Raw genomic sequence first — 23,323 nt, forward strand, 5'->3', positions numbered from 1 at the left:
CTAATGTTCAAACCCTCTCTGCTTCTGAAACCACTTCAATGCTTTGAACACCTTTCATGCCTTTAGCCATTCTTTTCAACTAAGACAATACCTTTAATTAGGAAATATGTATTTTTTTTTCTTTTTAATGGTGAACAAACTAAAATAAATTTAAGATACAGTACCTTTTTATATACTTAGGCAGCACAGTCACTCCAAGTAGAAAAAACATCATTACGGAGCAGATAATCATTCCAATGCCCAAACAAACTGCTCGAGTTTCTCCTCTCTTTTGAGCCATGAAAAGTTTCTTCCCCATTTCTTCATTCATGCATTTAAGTTCAGAGTCAATAGGTCTTTCAGCAGTCCAACAACAGAAGTATGTGGTCTTTTTCTTTGTAGCTGCAAAATTCAGAATGTGTTGATTACCCCAGATGAGAACCATAACACATGTATCAAACAATGCATAATATTTCTCTATGTAAGAAATGACCTTGCCAACCACTTCCATTCAGTGTTGTATTAGTTAACATATACAATAGATTTTGCAATGCGAACACGGTCCAAAGCTAGTTGTTACAATGATGTTCAACAAGTTGCTGTCACGGCAGGGAGTGGGGGAAACCCCCCACCGTGCGGTGTCAAAGGAAAAAGGGGATCAGCCAGGCCAAAATGAGTGATAAAGGAGCAGGTCACCTCCTACCGCGTCCCTAATCCTCTCCCTGACTCCTCATATGAGTGGACCCCGATGGTGGGACGGCTCATACACTGGATACCCAATATCCTGAGTCGCCATGGAAATCCCTCACTTAGGAGCAGGGGAGAGACTACCTGTTCTTCCACAACACGGAAGAACAGGAGTCTCTAACTAAGGCCAGGCTGCAAGGAGGGGAAACACATACAGCTAAAGAAGATGGCAGGTAAGTGAAACTAGTAACACACTGACTGGAACCTGCGCACAAGTGCTAGTGTCCACACCAACATTAAAGGACACAGCACACACCGCGAACCACACAGGACCCAGGACACCATAGCTGCAATAACTTGAGACAGGGGAATGTCTAGTAAACATGACACCAAACACAACCAGACATGTAACACCAAACTAGACATACAAACACCCTGAACATAACCCACACCATACAAATAGGGACAGGAAGGGAAGGAGACACCGGGATGACATAGAACATCTACCACCACAAGGATGGCCCTCACTGGACAGATGGAACAAGCCGTGAACCACCAGCATACACCAAGGCTGGAGGAACCCAGAGCTTCAGGCATCCAGCAGAGGCTAAATACCCCAAGCAGCCACACCCACACACACATAAACCCAGTGTTCACAAAACACTAGGAAGGGCATTAACCCTTCCAACACCAGACAAGGGAAGGAAGCCACTTAAAGGGGAAGTGCACACACAAGCATACCAATCTACATGTTACCACCGGCAGCAGCATGCGCGGCAACCATGTCCCGGCAATCACGCAGAAGGCCGCGGGCAACCGCAAGTGTGGCAACAGTGTCACAGCGCAAACCAAAGGCCATGACAGTTGCACAAAATGAAGAAAAAATTGTAATCCAAAAATAGAGTGCTTATTCACCACAATGTGCAATGTTTCAACCCAGGTTCGGCTGAACTTCAGGTCAAAGTTCGTGTTCGGGACCCGAACTTGACCCCGAACCCGGACCCTATTAAAGTTAATGGGGACCCAAACTTCACTTTATTATTTTCCACTATAACATCTGTGGCAATTTGAACATTGAGGTGGTGTTTCCCCAGGTTCCAGTCCGGGACTTAGGGCATGCTCATGTCCAGGGATCCTATTTAATCCTGCTACTGGATCTTGGGTGTGTCTCACTCTGGAGAGTGTGCAGACAGAGGCCTGGTGAGGCTCTGTCAGTGTGGTCTCAGCTAGGCAAGGCTGAGGGGACACGAGGCTAGGCAATAGCCTGGACTTTGGGGGACTTGCACACAGAAGGCTGGAGTGGCTCTGTGTGGTCTGAGCCGGGAGGGCTGAGAGACCACTACCCCACAAGAGACACTGGTGTGGGAGCAGCCTGGAGGCTGCTGGAGGTTGGGCTAGGAAAGCCGCATCTCATCACGGGGGTGAACTGTGGCACGCTTTAGGTGAGTCAGGGAAACCTATGTGTTTAGATAGGGCCCAGACGGGCAAGGTATTTTATTTTGGCTTTGTGTGTTTTTCTTTATGCCGTGTGCCACAATAAAGCACAGTTTGGCCCCTAAATCCTGGTGTCTGTGAAGAAGTGTATGATTGCAACCACCGGAAAAGAGCTAATCTTAAGATAGAATGCTAAATAAAATGGACATTGAGGGGTTAAAAAAAAAAAAAACCTTGCCTCATCCACTTGATCCAGCAGCTGGTATCCTTTTCTTTCTTGTTTCTGCAGGACCTGCAAAAGGACCTGCGATGACGTTACTACGCTCACCACGTGGTGAGCGCAGTGACATCATCGCAGGTCCTTTTGCAGGTCCTGCAGAAACAAGAGGATACCGGCTGCGCGATCAAGTGGATGAGGATTTTATTTTATTTTTTTAACCCCTAAATAGCCATTTTATTTAGCATTGGGTTTTAAGAATGCTATTATTTTCCATTAGAATGGAAAATATTAAAATTACCCTAACACCGAACCCGAACTTCAGTGAAAAAGTCTGGGTTCGGGTCCGTGTACCCAAACTCACAAAGTTCGGTAATGAAAACTTTGCAGTTCGGGTTCGCTCAACCCTATTTCTTAACTTAAAAGGTTCTCTCTCCAAAAACACACAGCCACCTCATGGTATCTCCTACTCCCACCCAATAACACTTTCTCTGTTTCACCTTATTGCTGATGATATATCTCAAAATTCTGGTCCTCTTCAGCAAATCCCCACTTTCATATCGACCTCCCACTATTGATCTCATTCGACAACCCTTCAAATCTTAAAAACATTTCCCTTGCCCCTGTTTCCCCTGTCCATCTTGCATACGCATTATGGAATGCTCGCTCTGTCTGCAACCACCTTTCCTGCACTCATGACTTTTTGATCTCTCATAAAATTTTATTTCTGGGTTTAATAGAAACATGGCTGACACCCTCTGAAACTGCCTCCCCTGCTGCATTCTCTTAAAGAGGATCTCATTTTACTCACACCCTCCGTCCTGGCAGCAAACATGGTGGAGGTGTTGGTTTTCTTTCATCAGACAACTGCTCCTACAGCCCAACTCCACTGCCACCCTTCTTTATGCTCCCTTCATTTGAAGTAGACTCTGTATTTATCTACTCTCCCACTAACCTCCAAGTAGCTGTCATCTACTGCCCCCAGGCCCAGCCACCATCTTTATTGACCACCTTAACACCTGCCTACTTAACTTACTTTGTGTTGACATCCCCACTATCATTATGGGTGACTTCAACATCCCCATTGACACTTACCAGTCAGCTGCCTCTAAGCTGCTAGCACTCACTTTATCCTTTGGTCTCTCACAGTGGTCCTCCACTCCCACCCATAGAGATGGTCACACACTGGATCTTACCTTTACCTGCCTCTGCTATCTAAACTTTCTAACTCACATACCCCTATCTAACCACAACCTACTCAGATTCTCTTCACTGGGCTCATCAGCTGCTCCCCAGTCTATATACTGCGGGACAAGTAATGTGATATCAAGTTTTTTATGTGTATCGTATTTAGCAATTAGTGTATACAAGGACCCAGGTATCCATATGGGTTAATTTACCTTTAGCAAGGGCGTTATAAGGACGGGCAGTTGAGGCAGGTGGACAGAGTGCTCCTACCATCCAGGTGCATCTCTGGGCTGAGGATATTTTGAGGGACACCCTAGGGACAGACATTAGGGACCCATACGTGTTGCCCCTACTTCTATTTGTCAGCATCAGTCCTCTGCCTGGTCCTCAGTAGCTCTTCTATGTATTAGTCCATGTCTATATTGGTCCCCCTGTTAGGGACCTTGATTCAATGATTTTCAATAAAAGTTATGTTTTAGGTAGTTGATTTCAGTGATAGTGATTTTGACTCTACAACTACCCTTCAATTATTTTTCCCTTGACGAGCATATACTAGCACACCCTTAAACATCTTGACTTTGCTTGCTTTCTGACTCTTCTGCCATTCTCTACCATATGTTTCCTCCATGATGCAGATCCTGCCGCCACTCAGTATAGTGGCCCCCTCACACACACAACAAAACCAGAAAACCCTGGCAGACTAGCCTGACAAAATAACAGAGACAAGCTTCCAGGGTTGCAGAGCGGCGATGGAAGACATCCCATTCTAAGAAGCCATTCACCATATACAGTACAAACAATCCCTCCTCAATTTCTTGCTGCTAAAAACAGACCTACTGCGCATGTCTAGGGATAAGTGAACCCGAACTGTATAGTTCGGGTTCGTACCGAATTTTGGGGTGTTCGTGACACGGGTTCAGGTTCGTTGTTCGGCGATTTCTATGGTGCATTTTGAAAGCCTGCAAAGCAGCCAATCAACAAGCGTCATACTACTTGCCCCAAGAGGCCATCACAGCCATGCCTACTATTGGCATGGCTGCGATTGGCCAGTGCAGCATGTGACCCAGCCTCTATTTAAGCTGGAGTCAAGTAGCGCCGCACGTGACTCTGCACTGATCAGTGTAGGGAGAGGATGCAGCTGCTGTTAGGGCAAGATTAGGCAGGGATTAACTCAGCAAAAACACTTAATGAAGTGATCGATCTACAGCTGTGAATCATTCAACTTCTGCTAGTTAATTGCTCACTGTTTTTAGGCTGCCCAAAGCATTTTTCTGTCACTTTTTTCTGTGGTGATCGGCGACCATTTTGTGTCTTGTGGTGCGCCAGCACAAGCTGCCACCAAGTCAATTTAACCATCAATAGTATTTTTTTTTTTTTTTTTGCTATATCCTCCATCAGGGGCTTGGCTGTGCTTATTATCACCCCTAGAAACTCAGGATAGAATTTTCTATATTTTATTGAGGGGTGAAATTCACTTGCAAAAATAGCAATCCCCTAAATCTGGTGTTCCAGCTGTGGCTAGCCAAGTGTAATACTGTCTGCTGTCTGGCAAAGGATATATTTTTTTCTGGGGTGAAATTCAATTGGCAAAATAGCAATACCCTAAATATGGTGTTCCAGCTGTGGCAGGACAAGTTTTATAGTGTCCGTCAAAGCATAGCTTTTCTTCTGGGGTGAAATTCAATTGCCAAAATAGCAATACCCTAAATCAGTGGTTTCTGCTGTGGCTGGACAAGTTTCATAGTGTCCGAAAAAGAATAGCTTTTGTTCTGGGTTGAAATTCAATTGCCAAAATAGCAATACCCTAAATCTGGTGTTCCAGCTGTGGCAGGACAAGTTTTATAGTGTCCGTCAAAGCATAGCTTTTGTTCTGGGGTGAAATTCAATTGCCAAAATAGCAATACCGTAAATCTGGTGTTCCAGCTGTTGCTGGACAAGTTTCATAGTGTCCGTCAAAGGATAGCTTTTGTTCTGGGGTGAAATTCAATTGCCAAAATAGCAATACCCTAAATCAGTGGTTTCTGCTGTTGCAGGCCACGTGTAAATCTGTCCGTAAAAGGGTATATTACACAAAGTGTTAAATTACAATTGCTGAAAGCATAATCCTTTAAATTTGCACGCACTATTGTGCATCTCATAGTGTATTTCTGTCCGTAAAAGGGTATATTACACTCAAGGTGTAAATACAAGTGCTGATAGGGTCATCCTCAATAACTTCACACACTACCGTGCATCTCCAAGTGTATTTCTTTCCGTTAAAGGGTATATTACAATAAGTGTTAAAATACAAGTGCTCAAAGCATAATCCTATATATTTTTTCACACGCTACTGTGAATCTCCAAGTGTAATTCTGTCCGTAAAAGGATACCTTTCATCCAGGGCCTAAATACTAGGCCTACAATTGATATTCAGCTAAATCTGTGGTTACTGCTGTGGCTGGACAGGTTTCATAGTGTGCGTAAAAGAATAGCTTTTGTTCTGGGTTGAAATTCAATAGCCAAAAAAACAAAACCCTAAATCAGTGGTTTCTGCTGTTGCAGGCCAAGTGTAAATCTGTCCGTAAAAGGATATATTAGACTCAGCGTGCATCTCCAAGTGTATTTCTTTCCGTTAAAGGGTATATTACAATAAGTGTTAAAATACAAGTGCTCAAAGCTTAATCCTATATATTTTTTCACACGCTAAAGTGTAATTCTGTCCGTAAAAGGATACCTTTCATCCAGGGCCTAAATTCTAGGCCTACAATTGATATTCCCCTAAATCTGTGGTTACTGTTGTGCCTGTATTAGTGTAATACAGTACATAAATAGATAGCCAGATAGTGTTAGGTGCCTGTAAAAAAAGGCCTGAATTTGAATTCAATACATTGGGCCAAATAATTTTTTTCTTATTGTGGTGAACGGTAACAATAAGGAAAACATCTAGTAAGGGACGCGGACATGGTCGTGGTGGTGTTAGTGGACCCTCTGGTGCTGGGAGAGGACGTGGCCGTTCTGCCACAGCCACACGTCCTAGTAAACCAACTCCCTCAGGTCCCAGTACCCGCCAGAATTTACAGCGATATTTGGTGGGGCCCAATGCCGTTCTAAGGATGGTAAGGCCTGAGCAGGTACAGGCATTAGTCAATTGGGTGGCCGACAGTGGATCCAGCACGTTCACATTATCTCCCACCCAGTCTTCTGCAGAAAGCGCACAGATGGCGCCTGAAAACCAAGCCCATCAGTCTGTCACATCACCCCCATGCATATCAGGGAAACTGTCTGAGCCTCAAGTTATGCAGCAGTCTCTTATGCTGTTTGAAGACTCTGCTGGCAGGGTTTCCAAAGGGCACCCACCTAGCCCTTCCCCAGCGGTGGAATGCACTGACCCACAACCACTTATGTTTCCTGGTGATGAGGACATGGGAATACCACCTCAGCACGTCTATGATGATGACGAAACACAGGTGCCAACTGCTGCGTCTTTCTGCAGTGTGCAGACTGAACAGGAGGTCAGGGAGGAAGACTGGGTGGAAGACGATGCAGGGGACGATGAGGTCATAGACCCCACATGGAATGAAGGTCATGCCACTGACTTTCAGAGTTCAGAGGAAGAGGCAGTGGTGAGACCGAGCCAACAGCGAAGCAAAAGAGGGAGCAGGGGGCAAAAGCAGAACACCCGCCACCAAGAGAGTTCACCTGCTACTGGCCACCGCCACCTGGGACCGAGCACCCCAAAGGCAGCTTCAAGGAGTTCCCTGGCGTGGCAGTTCTTCAAACAATGTGCTGACGACAAGACCCGAGTGGTTTGCACGCTGTGCCATCAGAGCCTGAAGCGAGGCAATAACGTTCTGAACCTTAGCACAACCTGCATGACCAGGCATCTGCATGCAAAGCATGAACTGCAGTGGAGTAAACACCTTAAAAACAAGGAACTCACTCAGGCTCCCCCTGCTACCTCTTCTGTTGCTGCCTCTGCCTCTTCCTCCGCCTCGGGAGGAACGTTGGCACCTGCCGCCCAGCAAACAGAGGATGTACCACCAACACCACCACCTCCGTCACCAAGCATCTCCACCATGTCACACGGCAGCGTTCAGCTCTCCATCTCACAAACATTTGAGAGAAAACGTAAATTCCCACCTAGCCACCCTTGATCCCTGGCCCTGAATGCCAGCATTTATAAACTACTGGCCTATGAAATGCTGTCATTCAGGCTTGTGGACACAGACAGCTTCAAACAGCTCATGTCGCTTGCTGTCCCACAGTATGTTGTTCCCAGCTGCCACTACTTCTCCAAGAGAGCCGTGCCTTCCCTGCACAACCAAGTATCCGATAAAATCAAGTGTGCACTGCACAACGCCATCTGTGGCAAGGTCCACCTAACCACAGATACGTGGACCAGTAAGCATGGCCAGGGACGCTATATCTCCCTAACTGCACACTGGGTAAATGTAGTGGCGGCTGGGCCCCAGGCGGAGAGCTCTTTGGCGCACGTCCTTCCGCCGCCAAGGATCGCAGGGCAACATTCTTTGCCTCCTGTAGCCTCCTCCTCCTACTCGGCTTCCTCCTCCTCTTCTTCCACCTGCTCATCCAGTCAGCCACACACCTTCACCACCAACTTCAGCACAGCTCGGGGTAAACGTCAGCAGGCCATTCTGAAACTCATATGTTTGGGGGACAGGCCCCACACCGCGCAGGAGTTGTGGCGGGGTATTGAACAACAGACCGACGAGTGGTTGCTGCCGGTGAGCCTTAAGCCCGGCCTGGTGGTGTGCGATAATGGGCGAAATCTCGTCGCAGCTCTGGGACTTGCCGGTTTGATGCACATCTCTTGCCTGGCGCATGTGCTGTATTTGGTGGTGCAGAAGTTCATTCACAACTACCCCGACATGTCAGAGCTTCTGCATAAAGTGCGGGCCGTCTGTGCGCGCTTCCGGCGTTCACATCCTGCCGCTGCTCGCCTGTCTGCGCTACAGCGCAACTTCGGCCATCCCGCTCACCGCCTCATATGCGACGTGCCCACCAGGTGGAACTCCACCTTGCACATGCTGGACAGACCGTGCGAGCAGCAGCAGGCCATAGTGGAGTTTCAGCTGCAGCACGCACGGGTCAGTCGCACTGCGGAACAGCACCACTTCACCACCAATGACTGGGCCTCCATGCGAGACCTGTGTGCCCTGTTGCGCTGTTTCGAGTACTCCACCAACATGGCCGGTGGCGATGACGCCGTTATCAGCGTTACAATACCACTTCTATGTCTCCTTGAGAAAACACTTAGGGCGATGATGGAAGAGGAGGTGGCCCAGGAGGAGGAGGAGGAGGAAGATGGGTCATTTTTAGCACTTTCAGGCCAGTCTCTTAGAAGTGACTCAGAGGGAGGTTTTTTGCAACAGCAGAGGCCAGGTACAAATTTTGCCAGCCAGGGCCCACTAAAGGAGGACGAGGAGGACGAGGATGAGGATGAGGTGGAGGAGGATGAGGATGAAGCATGTTCACAGCGGGGTGGCACCCAACGCAGCTCAGGCCCATCACTAGTGCGTGGCTGGGGGGAAACGGAGGACGATGACGATACGCCTCCCACAGAGGACAGCTTGTCCTTACCTCTGGGCAGCCTGGCACACATGAGCGACTACATGCTGCAGTGCCTGCGCAACGACAGCAGAGTTGCCCACATTTTAACGTGTGCGGACTACTGGGTTGCCACCCTGCTGGATCCCCGGTACAAAGACAATGTGCCCACCTTACTTCCTGCACTGGAGCGTGATAGAAAGATGCACGAGTACAAGCGCACGTTGGTAGACGCGCTACTGAGAGCATTCCCAAATGTCACAGGGGAACAAGTGGAAGCCCAAGGCGAAGGCAGAGGAGGAGCAAGAGGTCGCCAACGCAGCTGTGTCACAGCCAGCTCCTCTGAGGGCAGGGTTAGCATGGCAGAGATGTGGAAAAGTTTTGTCACCAAGCCACAGCTAACTGCACCACCACCTGATACGGAACGTGTTAGCAGGAGGCAACATTTCACTAACATGGTGGAACAGTACGTGTGCACACCCCTCCACGTACTGACTGATGGTTCGGCCCCATTCAACATCTGGGTCTCCAAATTGTCCACGTGGCCAGGACTAGCCTTTTATGCCTTGGAGGTGCTGGCCTGCCCGACGGCCAGCGTTTTGTCTGAACGTGCATTCAGCACGGCAGGGGGCGTCATTAAAGACAAATGCAGCCGCCTTTCCACAGTCAATGTGGACAAGCTGACGTTCATAAAAATGAACCAGGCATGGATCCCACAGGACCTGTCCATCCCTTGTGCAGATTAGACATTTATAACTACCTCCCCTTAACCATATAGTCTTGTACTCCAGGGCACTTCTTCATTCAATCCTCTTTTTTTAATTTTACCATCATATTGCGGGGCAACCCAAAGTTGAATGAACCTCTCCTCCGTCTGGGTGCCAGGGGCCTAAATATCTGACAGTGGCCTGTTCCATCGGTGTGTGACATGAAGCCTGATTCTCTGCTATGGGAACTATCTCCTCTGTCTGGGTGTCAGGGGCCTAAATAAGTAAAAGTGGCCTTCTCGATCGGTGTGTGACATGAAGCCTTATTCTCTGCTATGGGACCTCTCTCCTCTGTCTGGGTGCCGGGGCCTAAATATCTGACAGTGGCCTGTTCCAGTGGTGGGTGACATGAAGCCTGATTCTCTGCTATGGGACCTATCTCCTCTGTCTGGGTGTCAGGGGCCTAAATAAGTAAAAGTGGCCTTCTCCATCGGTGTGTTACATGAAGCCTGATTCTCTGCTATGGGACCTCTCTCCTCTGTCTGGGTGCCGGGGCCTAAATATCTGACAGTGGCCTGTTCCAGTGGTGGGTAACATGAAACCTGATTCTCTGCTATGGGACCTCTCTCCTCTGTCTGGGTGTCAGGGGCCTAAATAAGTAAAAGTGGCCTTCTCCATTGGTGTGTGACATGAAGCCTGATTCTCTGCTATGGGACCTCTCTCCTCTGTCTGGGTGCCGGGCCCTAAATATCTGACAGTGGCCTGTTCCAGTGGTGGGTGACATGAAGCCTGATTCTCTGCTATGCGACCTCTTTCCTCTGTCTGGGTGCCGGGGCCTAAATAACTGAAAGTGGCCTGTTCCAGTGGTTGGTGACATGATGCCTGATTCTCTGCTATGGGACCTCTCTCCTCTGTCTGGGTGCCGGGGCCTAAATATCTGAAAGTGGCCTGTTTCAGTGGTGGGTGACATGAAGCCTGATTCTCTGCTATGGGACCTCTCTCCAATTGATATTGGTTAATTTTTATTTATTTTATTTAATTTTAATTCATTTCCCTATCCACATTTGTTTGCAGGGGATTTACCTACATGTTGCTGCCTCTAGCACTTTCCTGGGCTATTTTACAGCCTTTTTAGTGCCGAAAAGTTCGGGTCCCCATTGATTTCAATGGGGTTCAGGTTCGGGGCGAAGTTCGGGTCGAGTTAGGATCCCGAACCCGAACATTTTCGGGAAGTTTGGCCGAACTTCTCAAACCCAAACATCCACATGTTCGCTCAACTCTACGCATGTCTCATATTGCCCTTATCTCACAACCCTGAACAACTTTTTAACACGTTTACCTCTCTCCTCCATCCGCCAATGTCCCCACTCTCTCCCCTGATCTCAACTGAGGACTTGCCATATACGTTAAACAAAAGATTGACTACATCAGAGAAAGCTGCAGCCTACAGAACCCACAGTCCATCTACACAACTACTCAGTCCTCTTCCCCTACTCTCAAGATCACATCCCAAGACTTGTGCACTTGAATCGATTCCATCCAACCTCATCCCCAACCTCACCACCAAGGGCGGAGTGGCCATAGACCCTACAGGCAATTTTCCCGGTGGGACGATGCCCACAGGGCCACCCAAGCCCTCCTCACTGCTGCTGGGTTGGTATATACTACTGGGGGAACTATAGAGGACATTATTAGAAGTCCAGGCAGCATGCTGAATGTAGGGCTGGCTTGGTATTGTGGCCCACATCTCACCTCCTAAGCCCCCTGCATCATATCTTAATTAGAGACAATTGGAGGAGGAGGAGGACAAAAAGTGGCAGCTATTAATGGCTACCACAGAGGGACAGCTTCTAGGGAAGTATTCTGTGCTGCACTGTGGTATTTCTGACCCTGTCAATTTGTATTGGCCTCCTCTACTTGTGTTGCCCCACCTTCTGTCAATTTGGACCCACCAAGAACATTGGGACAACCTTTTGTTTTTTTTGCAGGGCCACTATAAGTTCCCAGTCTGCCCCTGCTCACCATAGTGTTTTATCCCTGCCCTAACTCATCTCTTCAACCTCTAGTGAAGACTAGGTAGTTGCTTAGTCACGCCCCTCCAGAGTATAGCCAGTAGGTGGCGCAGTGGGTCTACACCCGCTTGCATAACAAATATTACTCTGTCCTCCTCCTCCTTGAGCTGTCCTCTGCCTTTGACACTGTTGACCACTCTTGTTACAAACTTTCTCATTTCTTGGCATCATGGACTTGGCCCTCTCCTGGATCACGCCATACCTCACAGACTGGACACTTAGAGTCTTCTACTCCAAAACCATTTCCTCGTGTCATCCCCCATCTGTTGGTGTCCCTCAAGGCTCTGTCCTAGGACCCCTGCTCTTCTCAATGTACACCCTCAGCCTGGGACAGCTCAGAGTCTGGATTTCAGTATCCCTTTTATGCAGATGACACGCAAATTTACATCTCTGGTACAGATATAACTACCATCCTATTCAGAATCCCACAATGCCTATCTTCTATATCCTCTTTCTCCTCTTGCTATTTTAAAACTTAAAATGGATAAAATAGAATTTATCATCTTCCCCACCCATCTCATTCAATCCCCCAACAGACCTATCTATCATGGTGAATAGCTGCACACTCTCCCCGGCCAACCAAGTCTACTGCCTTGGAGTAACCTTTGATTCTTCCCTGTCCTTCAAACCGCACATCCAAGCCCTTTCCATCACCTGCTGCCGCCAACTCAAAAATATCTCTGGAGTCTGTGCATTCCTCTGCCAAGAGTCTGCAAAATGCTTGTACATGCCCTCAGGGCTGGGACAAGGCCATTTGGTGCCCAGGGCGAAGATGGCAAACTGCGCCCCCCCCCCCCTCGTTTTTAAGAAAGAATCAATGTTGTTTCAAAACAAGAATATACTTAAAGCAATAGAACAAAGGACTGTGGGACTTTGAAAGTCACAGACACTATAAAGTTCCCCCCCATCATCATGTGCCAGTATAAAGTCCCCCCCATCATCATGTGCCAGTTTTGTAATAAGCCCCCCCAATGTGCCAGTAACACTATTGTAAAAAAAAACACTTATACTTACCTAAGTGTCAGCGATGCGATGCAGCCTCTTCCTGTGTCCCACGCTGTAATGTAAGGCTCAGGCGGCACGATGACGTCATTGCGCTGGCCTCTGATAGGCTGCCGGCCTAGTGCCTGCAGCCAGGGGCGTACATAAAAATCACTGGGCCCCATAGCAGGAATCTAAATTGGGCCCCCATTCCCCTTTTATAGCCCCTCCCTTTGTTCCATGAACTATTCTTGCTGCTGCGTTTTATAATTTATGCCATCAGGGCCGGAATGGGATTACAAAACAGCCCTGGCACACAAAAGAGGTATAATAGATGCAGATGTATATTATATACAGCAGTGTACAGTTATGTGAGGTACGCGGTATAATAGATGCAGTGTGTATAGGTATATAGTATATTCCCTAGTGTTCTGATATGTGAGGTACAGGGTATAATAGATGCAGTGTGTACAGGTATATAGTATATACAGCAGTGTACTGATATGTGAGGTACGGGGTATAATATATGCAGTGTATACAGTATATACAGTAGTGTAATATGTGAGGTACGAGGTATAATAGATGCAGTGTGTACAGGTATATAGTAAATACAGCAGTGTATTGACACCTCGTACCTCACATATCAGTACACTGCTGTATATACTATATATCTGTACACACTGCATCTATTATACCTCGTACCTCACATATATAGTATATACAGAAGTGTACTGATATCTGTACACACAGCATCTATTATACCTCATACCTCACATATCAGTGCACTGCGGTATATACTATATATCTGTACATATTGCATGTATAATACTGTGTAATATATGCAGTGTGTGCATGTATATGTGTGTGTATATATATATATATATATATATATATATATATATACAGACTAGTGTATTGATGTGACACATAGAAGGTATAATACTGTAGATGCAGTGTTTATAGAAATATGTGGTCAGTTATGCATTATAGTCACTGTGAGGTACATGAGGTAGTGGTAACTGTCTGAAGTAGTATACATGAGTGAGCAATGAGTAAAAACAGGGCATGGAGGGGGGGGGGGGTAAATGATGAAAAGTGGAGGACCTCCTCTTACCTCTCCATTCCAGTCTGTATGGATCAATACAGAGCTGCTTGTGAACTTTTAATACTTGCTGTTAGGGGTTGAAGGACCTGTGATGATGTCATCACAGGTCCTGGCAGATGTACCTTTGAAACCTAGGAACTACACCATTTTTGGTGCAGTTCCTTTGCTAGATTCTGCAGGACCTGTGATGTTGAAGATGATGTCATCACAGGTCCTGGCAGATGCACTGTTCTAACCTGGGAACTACACTTTACACTGTGCAGTTCCCTTACAGGACCTGTGATGACATCATCAAAGGTCCTTTAGCTTTAGAAAGGTAAACAGGAGTAATTAGGGGGCGGGGCCTCTCCTCCACTTCGGTGCCTGCCTGCAGCCTATCAGAGGAAAGGGAAGGGACACGCCTCTCCCTCCCCTGCACCTCCGCTGGCACAGACAGTTTACAATGGAGATGAGCGCAATGGAAGCGCTCATCTCCCTGTGCCCGGCGGCGGCTGCTCACTTGGGGGGGGGGTCATTTTAGTTGGGGGGGCACAGCATGATGTAGGGGGGGCCGTGGCTGGCACTTCACCTGCGCCCCCCTCCTGTCCGCAAATGGTAGCGCCCAGGGCACCCGCTCCTTCGGCCCCTGCCTTGTACCGGCCCTGCATGCCCTCATTATCTCCGACCTAAACTACTGTAACATCCTCCTCTGTGGCCTTCCATCTAGCACCCCTCCAGTCTATCTCAACTCTGCTGCCTGACTAATCCACCTCTTCCCCGTTACTCCTGTGCCTCACCCTTCGTCCAATCCCTTCACTGGCTCCCCATTGCCCAGCAAATTCAGTTTAAAATACTAACAAATACATATAAGGCCGCCCATAACCTATCAGCTCCATATATCTCTGAGCTACTTTCCTGATACATCCCCACAAATAGGGATTCTCAACAACAACATCCTCCAAAAGTTTTTTCTTAGCTATCCCATGATGCATGTGTTCACTTGATAAAGACTGTTCTGTCCCAGCACAGGGAGATTCATTTCAGTTTAATTAAAGATCACATCTCACATCATTGGGTTATAGCACCATCTAGCGGTCTTAAAAATATATTACACATTGTTTGTCTGTTAATAAAGATTATTGTATTGTTGGGAGGTGCAAAGCACTGTGGGAGTGTAGTGCATTCTGGGAAAGAGAAGCCCAGTCTCCATGTTACAGAACATCAGCAGAGCTGTCTCCTGCATATCTTCTTCTTAAACTCCACCATCCTTTTGCAAGTATATCTGGTAAGACATACAGCCAGGTCCATAAATATTGGGACATCGACACAATTCAAAAATTTCTAGCTCTATACACCACCACAATGGATTTGAAATGAAACGAACAAGATGTGATTTAACTGCAGACTGTCAGGTTTAATTTGATGGTATTTACATCCAAATCAGGTGAACGGTGTAGAAATCACAACAGTTTGCATATGTGCCTCCCACTTGTTAAGGGACCAAAAGTAATGGGACAATTGGCTTCTCAGCTGTTCCATGGCCAGGTGTGTGTTATTCCCTCATTATTCCAATTACAATGAGCACATTAAAGGTTCAGAGTTCATTTCAAGTGTGCTATTTGCATTTGGAATCTGTTGCTGTCAACTCTCAAGATGAGATCCAAAGAGCTGTCACTGTCAGTAAAGCAAGCCATTATTAGGCTGAAAAAACAAAACAAACCCATCAGACAGATAGCAAACACATTAGGCGTGGCCAAAACAACTGTTTGTCACGGCTGAGGATGGGGAAAACCCTCAGCCGTGCGATGCTCAGAAATGTCCGGTCGCTACTCGGCCAGGGCAACAGCATTAGGGAGCAGGTCACCTCCTATTGCGTCCCTAGCACTGACCCTGTCTCCTGTCCGCATGAGCCGACCCTGATGGTGGGAGGACTCATACACTGGAACCTAATAGTCCTTGGAAGCCCTCAGGACGGCCCTGAACTAGGAGGAGGGTAAGACTACCTATTCCTCCTAGGCACGGAGGAACAGGGGTCTCACTGGCCAAGCAGCAGGGAGAAGGGGAACAAGAACAGCCTATGAATATGACAGGTGAACCTAACTGTTCCACACTAACCTGCCACAGCCTTGCTGACTGGAACCTGTGCTCAGGAATGCTGTCCACACAAACATAGACAAACAGCACACACATAAGCACACAGAGGAACCAGGACATTCATAGCTGCAATAACAACCAAAAGCATAGGACATAAACTAAACATCTGGGATAAGGATTTTATGACCGGAAGGGTGGCCCTTACTGGAAGGATGGTAACCAGCAGGAGGATGTCTCCAGCAGCATGGCTGAAGCACCCTTTGACTACTGCCTTCCACTGAGGCTTTATAGGGCCAAGTAGCCACACCCACAGTCAGACACACCCAGTGCACACACACACTAGGAAGGAGGTTAACCCTTCCAACACCAGGGAAGGGAAAACACCACTTAAAGGGGACGTGCACACAATAACATAAAACCAAGTGCACACATACACACATCACACGAAACCGCATGCACAACATAGCAAGCTGCAATGACACAGCTCAGACTGCTATGCTGCCACATACATACTGTTGCCAGCGGCAACCACAGGTGAGGCAAATACCACAGGCCTCACCTGTGATTGACAACCAAACTAAACCGCTGACAACCGCATGCGGTTCAGGAGTCACGGTCATAGCCATGGCCGTGACACTGTTTGGAACATTCTTAAAAAGAAGGAACGCACCGGTGAGCTCAGCAGCACCAAAAGACCTGGAAGACCACGGAAAACAACTGTGGGGGAAGAATTCTTTCCCTGGTGAAGAAAACACCCTTCACAACAGTTGTCCAGATCAAGAAAACTCTCCAGGAGGTAGGTGCATGTGTTTCAAAGTCAACAATCAAGAGAAGACTTCACCAGAGTGAATACAGAGGTTTCACCACAAGATGTAAACCATTGGTGAGCCTCAAAAACATGAAGGCCAGATTACAGTTTGCCAAACGACATCTAAAAAAGCCTTCATAGTTCTGAAACAACATCCTATGGACAGATGAGATCAAGATCAACTTGTACCAGAGTGATGGGAAGATAAGTGTATGGAGAAGGAAACAAACTGCTTATGTTCCTAAGCATACCACCTCATCAGTGAAGCATGGTGGCGGTAGTGTCATGGCTTGGGCATGTATGGCTGCCAATGGAACTGGTTCTCTTGTATTTATTGATGATGTGGCTTCTGACAAAAGTAGTAGGATGAATTCTGAAGTGTTTCGGGCAATATTATCTGCTCATATTCAGCCAAATGCTTCAGAACTCATTGGACGACGCTTCACAGTGCAAATGGACAATGACCCAAAGCATACTGCAAAAGCAACCAAAAAGTTTTTTAAGGGAAAGAAGTGGAATGTTATGCAATGGCCAAGTCAATCACCTGACCTGAATCCGATTGAGCATGCATTTCACTTGCTGAAGACAAAACTGAAGGGAAAATGCCCCAAGAACAAGCAAGAACTGAAAACAGTTGCAGTAGAGGCCTGGCAGAGCATCACCAGGGATGAAACCCAGCGTCTGGTGATGTCTATGCGATCCAGACTTCAGGCTGTAATTGACTGCAAAGGATTTACAACCAAGTATTAAAAAGTGAAAGTTTGATTTATGATTATTATTCTGTCCCATTACTTTTGGTCCCTTAACAAGTGGGAGGCACATATGCAAATGTTGTAATTCCTACACCATTCACCTGATTTGGATTTAAATACCCTCAAATTAAAGCTGACAGTCTGCAGTTAAAGCACGTCTTGTTTGTTTCATTTCAAATTCATTGTGGTGGTGTAGACAGCCAAAAATGTTAGAATTGTGTCTATATCCCAATATTTATGGACCTGACTGTATAGCTTTGTTTCAGGGACAGTATGTTATGCCCTATACTTATACGAGCCATTTGTATTCTTGTAGTTTTACCAATTCACAATCCTATTGTACCAATAAACAGGTTAGACTACAGAAAACAGTCCTCTTATTTGGAAGACAGGAATGGTTCATGCTGAGTGTCAGACTGCACACTGTGTGAACGTGTATGAGGACAGAACAGTAAAAGAGATGCTAGTCACCAGCGATAGTGGATCTGACTATACAGAGCCACCATCAGACACACGGTCCTGCGTAAACAATTGCAGCGGCTGCCATACAGCCACAAGAAGTGAGAGTGCAGCCCCCAGCAAGTGCAGCATGACCCAGACCACACTGAAGTCCGTTTCTACATATACTTAGGGCTCTTTCACACCTGCGTTATTGTCTTCCGGCATAGAGTTCCGTCGTCGGGGCTCTATGCCGGAAGAATCCTGATCAGGATTATCCTAATGCATTCTGAATGGAGAGAAATCCGTTCAGGATGCATCAGGATGTCTTCAGTTCCGGAACGGAACGTTTTTTGGCCGGAGAAAATACCGCAGCATGCTGCGCTTTTTGCTCCGGCCAAAAATCCGGAACACTTGCCGCAAGGCCGGATCCGGAATTAATGCCCATTGGAAGGCATTGATCCAGATCCGGCCTTAAGCTAAACGTCGTTTCGGCGCATTGCCGGAGCCGACATTTAGCTTTTTCTGAATGGTTACCATGGCTGCCGGGACGCTAAAGTCCTGGCAGCCATGGTAAAGTGTAGTGGGGAGCGGGGGAGCAGTATACTTACCATCCGTGCGGCTCCCCGGGCGCTCCAGAGTGACGTCAGGGCGCCCCAAGCGCATGGATCATGTGATCGCATTGGACACGTCATCCATGCGCATGGGGCGCTCTGACGTCATTCTGGAGCGCCCCGGGAGCCGCACGGACTGTAAGTATACCGCTCCCCCGCTCCCCGCTCCTACTATGGCAACCAGGACTTTATTAGCGTCCTGGGTGCCATAGTAACACTGAAAGCATTTGGAAGACGGTTCCGTCTTCAAATGCTTTCAGTACACTTGCGTTTTTCCGGATCCGGCGGGCACCTCCGGCAACGGAAGTGCATGCTGGATCCCAACAACGCAAGTGTGAAAGAGGCCTAAGTCTGCAAAGAGACATTAAACAGCCAGCAAAGGCACACAATGTATGCTAGCCAGGCATCCTCATACAGGATCAGGTCACGAGCAAGCTGCTCTAGCAAGTCCTCAATAAGAGAAAAGACTGCTCTCGGCTGTGCAGAAGCTGAGGCTGCAAAAGTAAGGTATTCCTTTGTGGCACAATAGATGCAACTAAAGAAAGAAAGCATCAAGGGAAAAAAAGAGAGCACGCCTGCAAGCGTCACTGGGAGAAGAGAAAGCACGTCTACAAGTGTCAAAGGAAGAGGAGAGAGCAAGTCTACACAGCAGCCGCAGTGGCCAAAGCAGCGTTCCTAGAAGCCTTGGAGTTTCCCGAATTCGAGAAACACAGCCAAGTACTTGGGCCAGACCTAGATCAACAAGATACAGGACAGCACATCTCAGAATATGTCGATCAGCATCCCGAGACAGATGACAACTATGAACCAGTATATCAACCAGCTTATACAGAGTGTCAAAGATCCTACCTTGAACCACAGTACCTCAAGCAGGACGGTATGCGACAAAGCGATGCTGACCACAACTACCGCCCTACAGAACGAATGCTACAACCTTTGCTTCGACTTAAAGGGATACCATTCGCGTTAAAACAGTATTATACAGACTTCCCTAAGCTAGAAACCCCTTAAAGGTATGGTGATACACCACACATGCAGCATAACAACACACCGGGTAGTATTGGCGCCAACAAGGCCGCCATGGACTTAGCTAAGTTCTTTGCTAAACAGGAGCTGGTTACCAAAAGACTTATAAATAGATATGTCGCGAACATAAAATTTTCCGTTCGCGGACGGCGAACGCGAATTTCCGCAAATGTTCGCAAACAGGCGAACCGGGCGAACCGCCATAGACTTCAATAGGCAGGCGAATTTTAGAACCCACAGGGACTCTTTCTGGCCACAATAGTGATGGAAAAGTTGTTTCAAGGGGACTGACACCTGGACTGTGGCATGCCGGAGGGGGATCCATGGCAAAACTCCCATGGAAAATTACGTAGTTGACGCAGAGTCAGGTTTTAATCCATAAAGAACATAAATCACCTAACATTCCTAAATTGTTTGGAATAACGTGCTTTAAAACATCAGGTATGATGTTGTATCGATCAGGTAGTGTAAGGGTTACGCCCGCTTCACAGTGACAGACCAAACTCCCCGTTTAACGCACCGCAAACAGTCCATTTGCACAACCACAAACTCCCCATTTGCACAAGGTTGGATACCAAGCTAGCCATGTCCCGTTCCTTGTCCTCACTGACGTCATTGAAGGTCTCTTCCTCCACCCAGCCACGTACAACACCAAGGGTCCCCGAAAGGTGACAACAAGCCCCCTGGGACGCCTGCTGTGGTTGGTCTTCCACCTCCTCAAAGCCACCTTCCTCCTCTGACTCCTCTTCTTCAGACTCCTCTCTCTGCATTGCCGCAGGTCCAGCAATCAACGACGACAAGGCTGCTTCTGGTGGTGATGGTGACCACAACTCTTCCTCTTCATGCTCATCTACGGCCTGATCCAGCACTCTTCGCAGGGCACGCTCCAGAAAAAACACATATGGGATGAGGTCGTTGATGTGCATTGGGTTTGACTGACCAGGTTTGTCACCTCCGCAAAAGGACGCATGAGCCTACAGCCATTGTGCATGAGCGTTCAGTAACGCGGCCAAAAAATACCCAGCTCCGCAGAGGCTGTCCTCTTTTTTTTTTATTAAAAAAATCTGTTCTTACCAGTTTAATCTCTGTTTTGTCCCCTATCAGGGGCCGGTGTATGGAATAGATTTTAGGAACCGAAGATGGAAAAAGGTGGTTGGTCGGTCCTCTTACTTCCAATTTGGGGCACTGAGCATGCGCCATTCAATGTACTGTGCAATCCCAATATGAGTGGTATGTTAAAGGACTTCTGTCACCCCACTAAACCTTCTTTTATTTTTTGTTTTGCTTACTTATAATCCCCACACTGCGATTTATGGCTACATAATCTAATTAATCATTTTTGTCCTGTAGATTTTGTTTAAAACATGCTTTTAAAATATGCAAATTACCTTGCTACCAGCAAGTAGGGCGGCTACTTGCTGGTAGCAGCCGCATCCTCCGATCCTAAAAAGGCCCCCTCCGCATTGTGATTGACAGGGCCAGGGAACGGAATCGTTCTCTGCTGGCCCTGCCTGTTAGCATTCAAAATCTGGCGCCTGCGCCACGGCCATACCTGTCTTCAATTGGCGCAGGCGCACTGAGAGGCAGCCGCTCGCTCGGCCGCTCCATCCTCAATGCGCCTGCGCCGGGTGTAGATGTGACGTCATCGGCGCAGGCGCATTGAGGATGGAGCGGCCGAGCGAGGGCCGCCTCTCAGTGCGCCTGCGCTGATTGAAGACAGGTACGGCCGCGGCGCCAGATTTTGAATGCTAACAGGCAGGGCCAGCAGAGAACGATTCCGTTCCCTGGCCCTGTCAATCACAATGTGGAGGGGGCGTCTTTAGGATCGGAGGATGCGGCTGCTACCAGCAAGTAAAAATAAAAAATTCCGCAGCACATCCAAATAGAAAAAAAAGTCGAAAAAGGCTTTATTCACCAGACATGCGACGTTTCAATCCTCTCAATGGGATTTTTCTCAAGCAGTCACTGCTTGAGAAAAATCCCATTGAGAGGATTGAAACGTTGCATGTCTGGTGAATAAAGCCTTTTTCTACTCCTTTACTATTTGGATGTGCTGCGAAATTTTAAATTTTTATATTTTGGAGGTGGATCGCCCCCACAGCCGCTGGCACTCCGACTGTACCTTACAGACAGTGGTGCTGCCCACACTTTTTTATCTGTATTGCTACCAGCAAGTAGCCGCCCTACTTGCTGGTAGCAAGGTAATTTGCATATTTTAAAAGCATGTTTTAAACAAAATCTACAGGACCAAAATGATTAATTTGATTATGTAGGCATAAATCGCAGTGTGGGGATTATAAGTAAGCAAAAAAAAAAAAAAGGTTTAGTGGGGTAACAGAAGCCCTTTAAGTAGTACTATTCCTATCAGGGGACGTGTATGGAATAGATTTTAGGGACCGGGAGATGGAAAAAGATGCTTGGTTGGTCCTCTTACTTCCAATTTGGGGCACTGCGCGTGCGCCGTGCAATTTACTGTGCTACCAGATATGGTATGTTAAGAGTACTATTCCTATCAGTTTAATCCCTGTTACGTCCCCTATCAGGGGACGTGTATGGAATAGAGTTTAGACAACCGCAAAGAGTTGTCAATAGTTGACACACTCATGACATAAATTTTATTCCTCTATGCGTCAATCTTGGTGTAGTGATGACTGTGCTCGTGCGCACGTTTGGGAGATTGCAGGCGATGGCGGTTTTTCAAAGCCTATGGTCGTGCTGAGGTAGTTCAGTGACAATTAAGTGACCCAGAAAACAATGATTCTGCAGTGTGGGCCCATTGTTGGCCTAGTAGGCTTTAATGATCACATTAGATGATCACAAAGAAAATTTATGTTTTTTCTATGCAAAATTATCCAGCCGATCGCTTTTGGTCTGTTCACAATGAAGCAACGACATTATCTCATCTGGGGTGTGCCAACATTGCCACTGCCGACACACTCATAGAGGTGATCGCTTCATTGTGATACGCAAGCCCCTTCACCACAACAAGGTAACGATCACGAAGGGGAATTGACACATGTATGTGCCTTTTTTTTTTGTTTGTTTTTGCAGCCACAGTGCAGCACCAGAGGCCAGAAAAATTTGACATGTACAGTCGTGGCCAAAAGTTTTGAGAATTACATAAATATTGGAAATTGGAAAAGTTGCTGCTTAAGTTTTTATAATAGCAATTTGCATATACTCCAGAGTGTTATGAAGAGTGATCAGATGAATTGCATAGTCCTTCTTTGCCATGAAAATTAACTTAATCCCAAAAAAACCTTTCCACTGCATTTCATTGCTGTCATTAAAGGACCTGCTGAGATCATTTCAGTAATAGACTTGTTAACTCAGGTGAGAATGTTGACGAGCACAAGGCTGGAGATCATTATGTCAGGCTGATTGGGTTAAAATGGCAGACTTGACATGTTAAAAGGAGGGTGATGCTTGAAATCATTGTTCTTTCATTGTTAACCATGGTGACCTGCAAAGAAACGCGTGCAGCCATCATTGCATTGCATAAAAATGGCTTCACAGGCGAGGATATTGTGGCTACTAAGATTGCACCTCAATCAACAATTTATAGGATCATCAAGAACTTCAAGGAAAGAGGTTCAATTCTTGTTAAGAAGGCTTCAGGGCGTCCAAGAAAGACCAGCAAGCGCCAGGATCGTCTCCTAAAGAGGATTCAGCTGCGGGATCGGAGTGCCACCAGT

General features: G+C 47.1%; 1 protein-coding gene across 1 annotated transcript in view; it reads right to left on the reverse strand.

Moving 5' to 3' along the window:
- Positions 1–23,323, reverse strand: part of KCNMB1 (potassium calcium-activated channel subfamily M regulatory beta subunit 1) — a 174,515-nt gene that overhangs the window by 115,907 nt on the left and 35,285 nt on the right. The window contains exon 2 of the mRNA XM_040404759.1: positions 165–381. Within this exon, the coding sequence (XP_040260693.1) occupies positions 165–310 (146 nt within the window). The 5' untranslated portion in view covers positions 311–381. The remainder of the gene's footprint in view (positions 1–164; positions 382–23,323) is intronic.

This window comes from Bufo bufo, chromosome 1 (assembly GCF_905171765.1).
Source record: "Bufo bufo chromosome 1, aBufBuf1.1, whole genome shotgun sequence".
NCBI classification, from domain to species: Eukaryota; Metazoa; Chordata; class Amphibia; order Anura; family Bufonidae; genus Bufo; species Bufo bufo.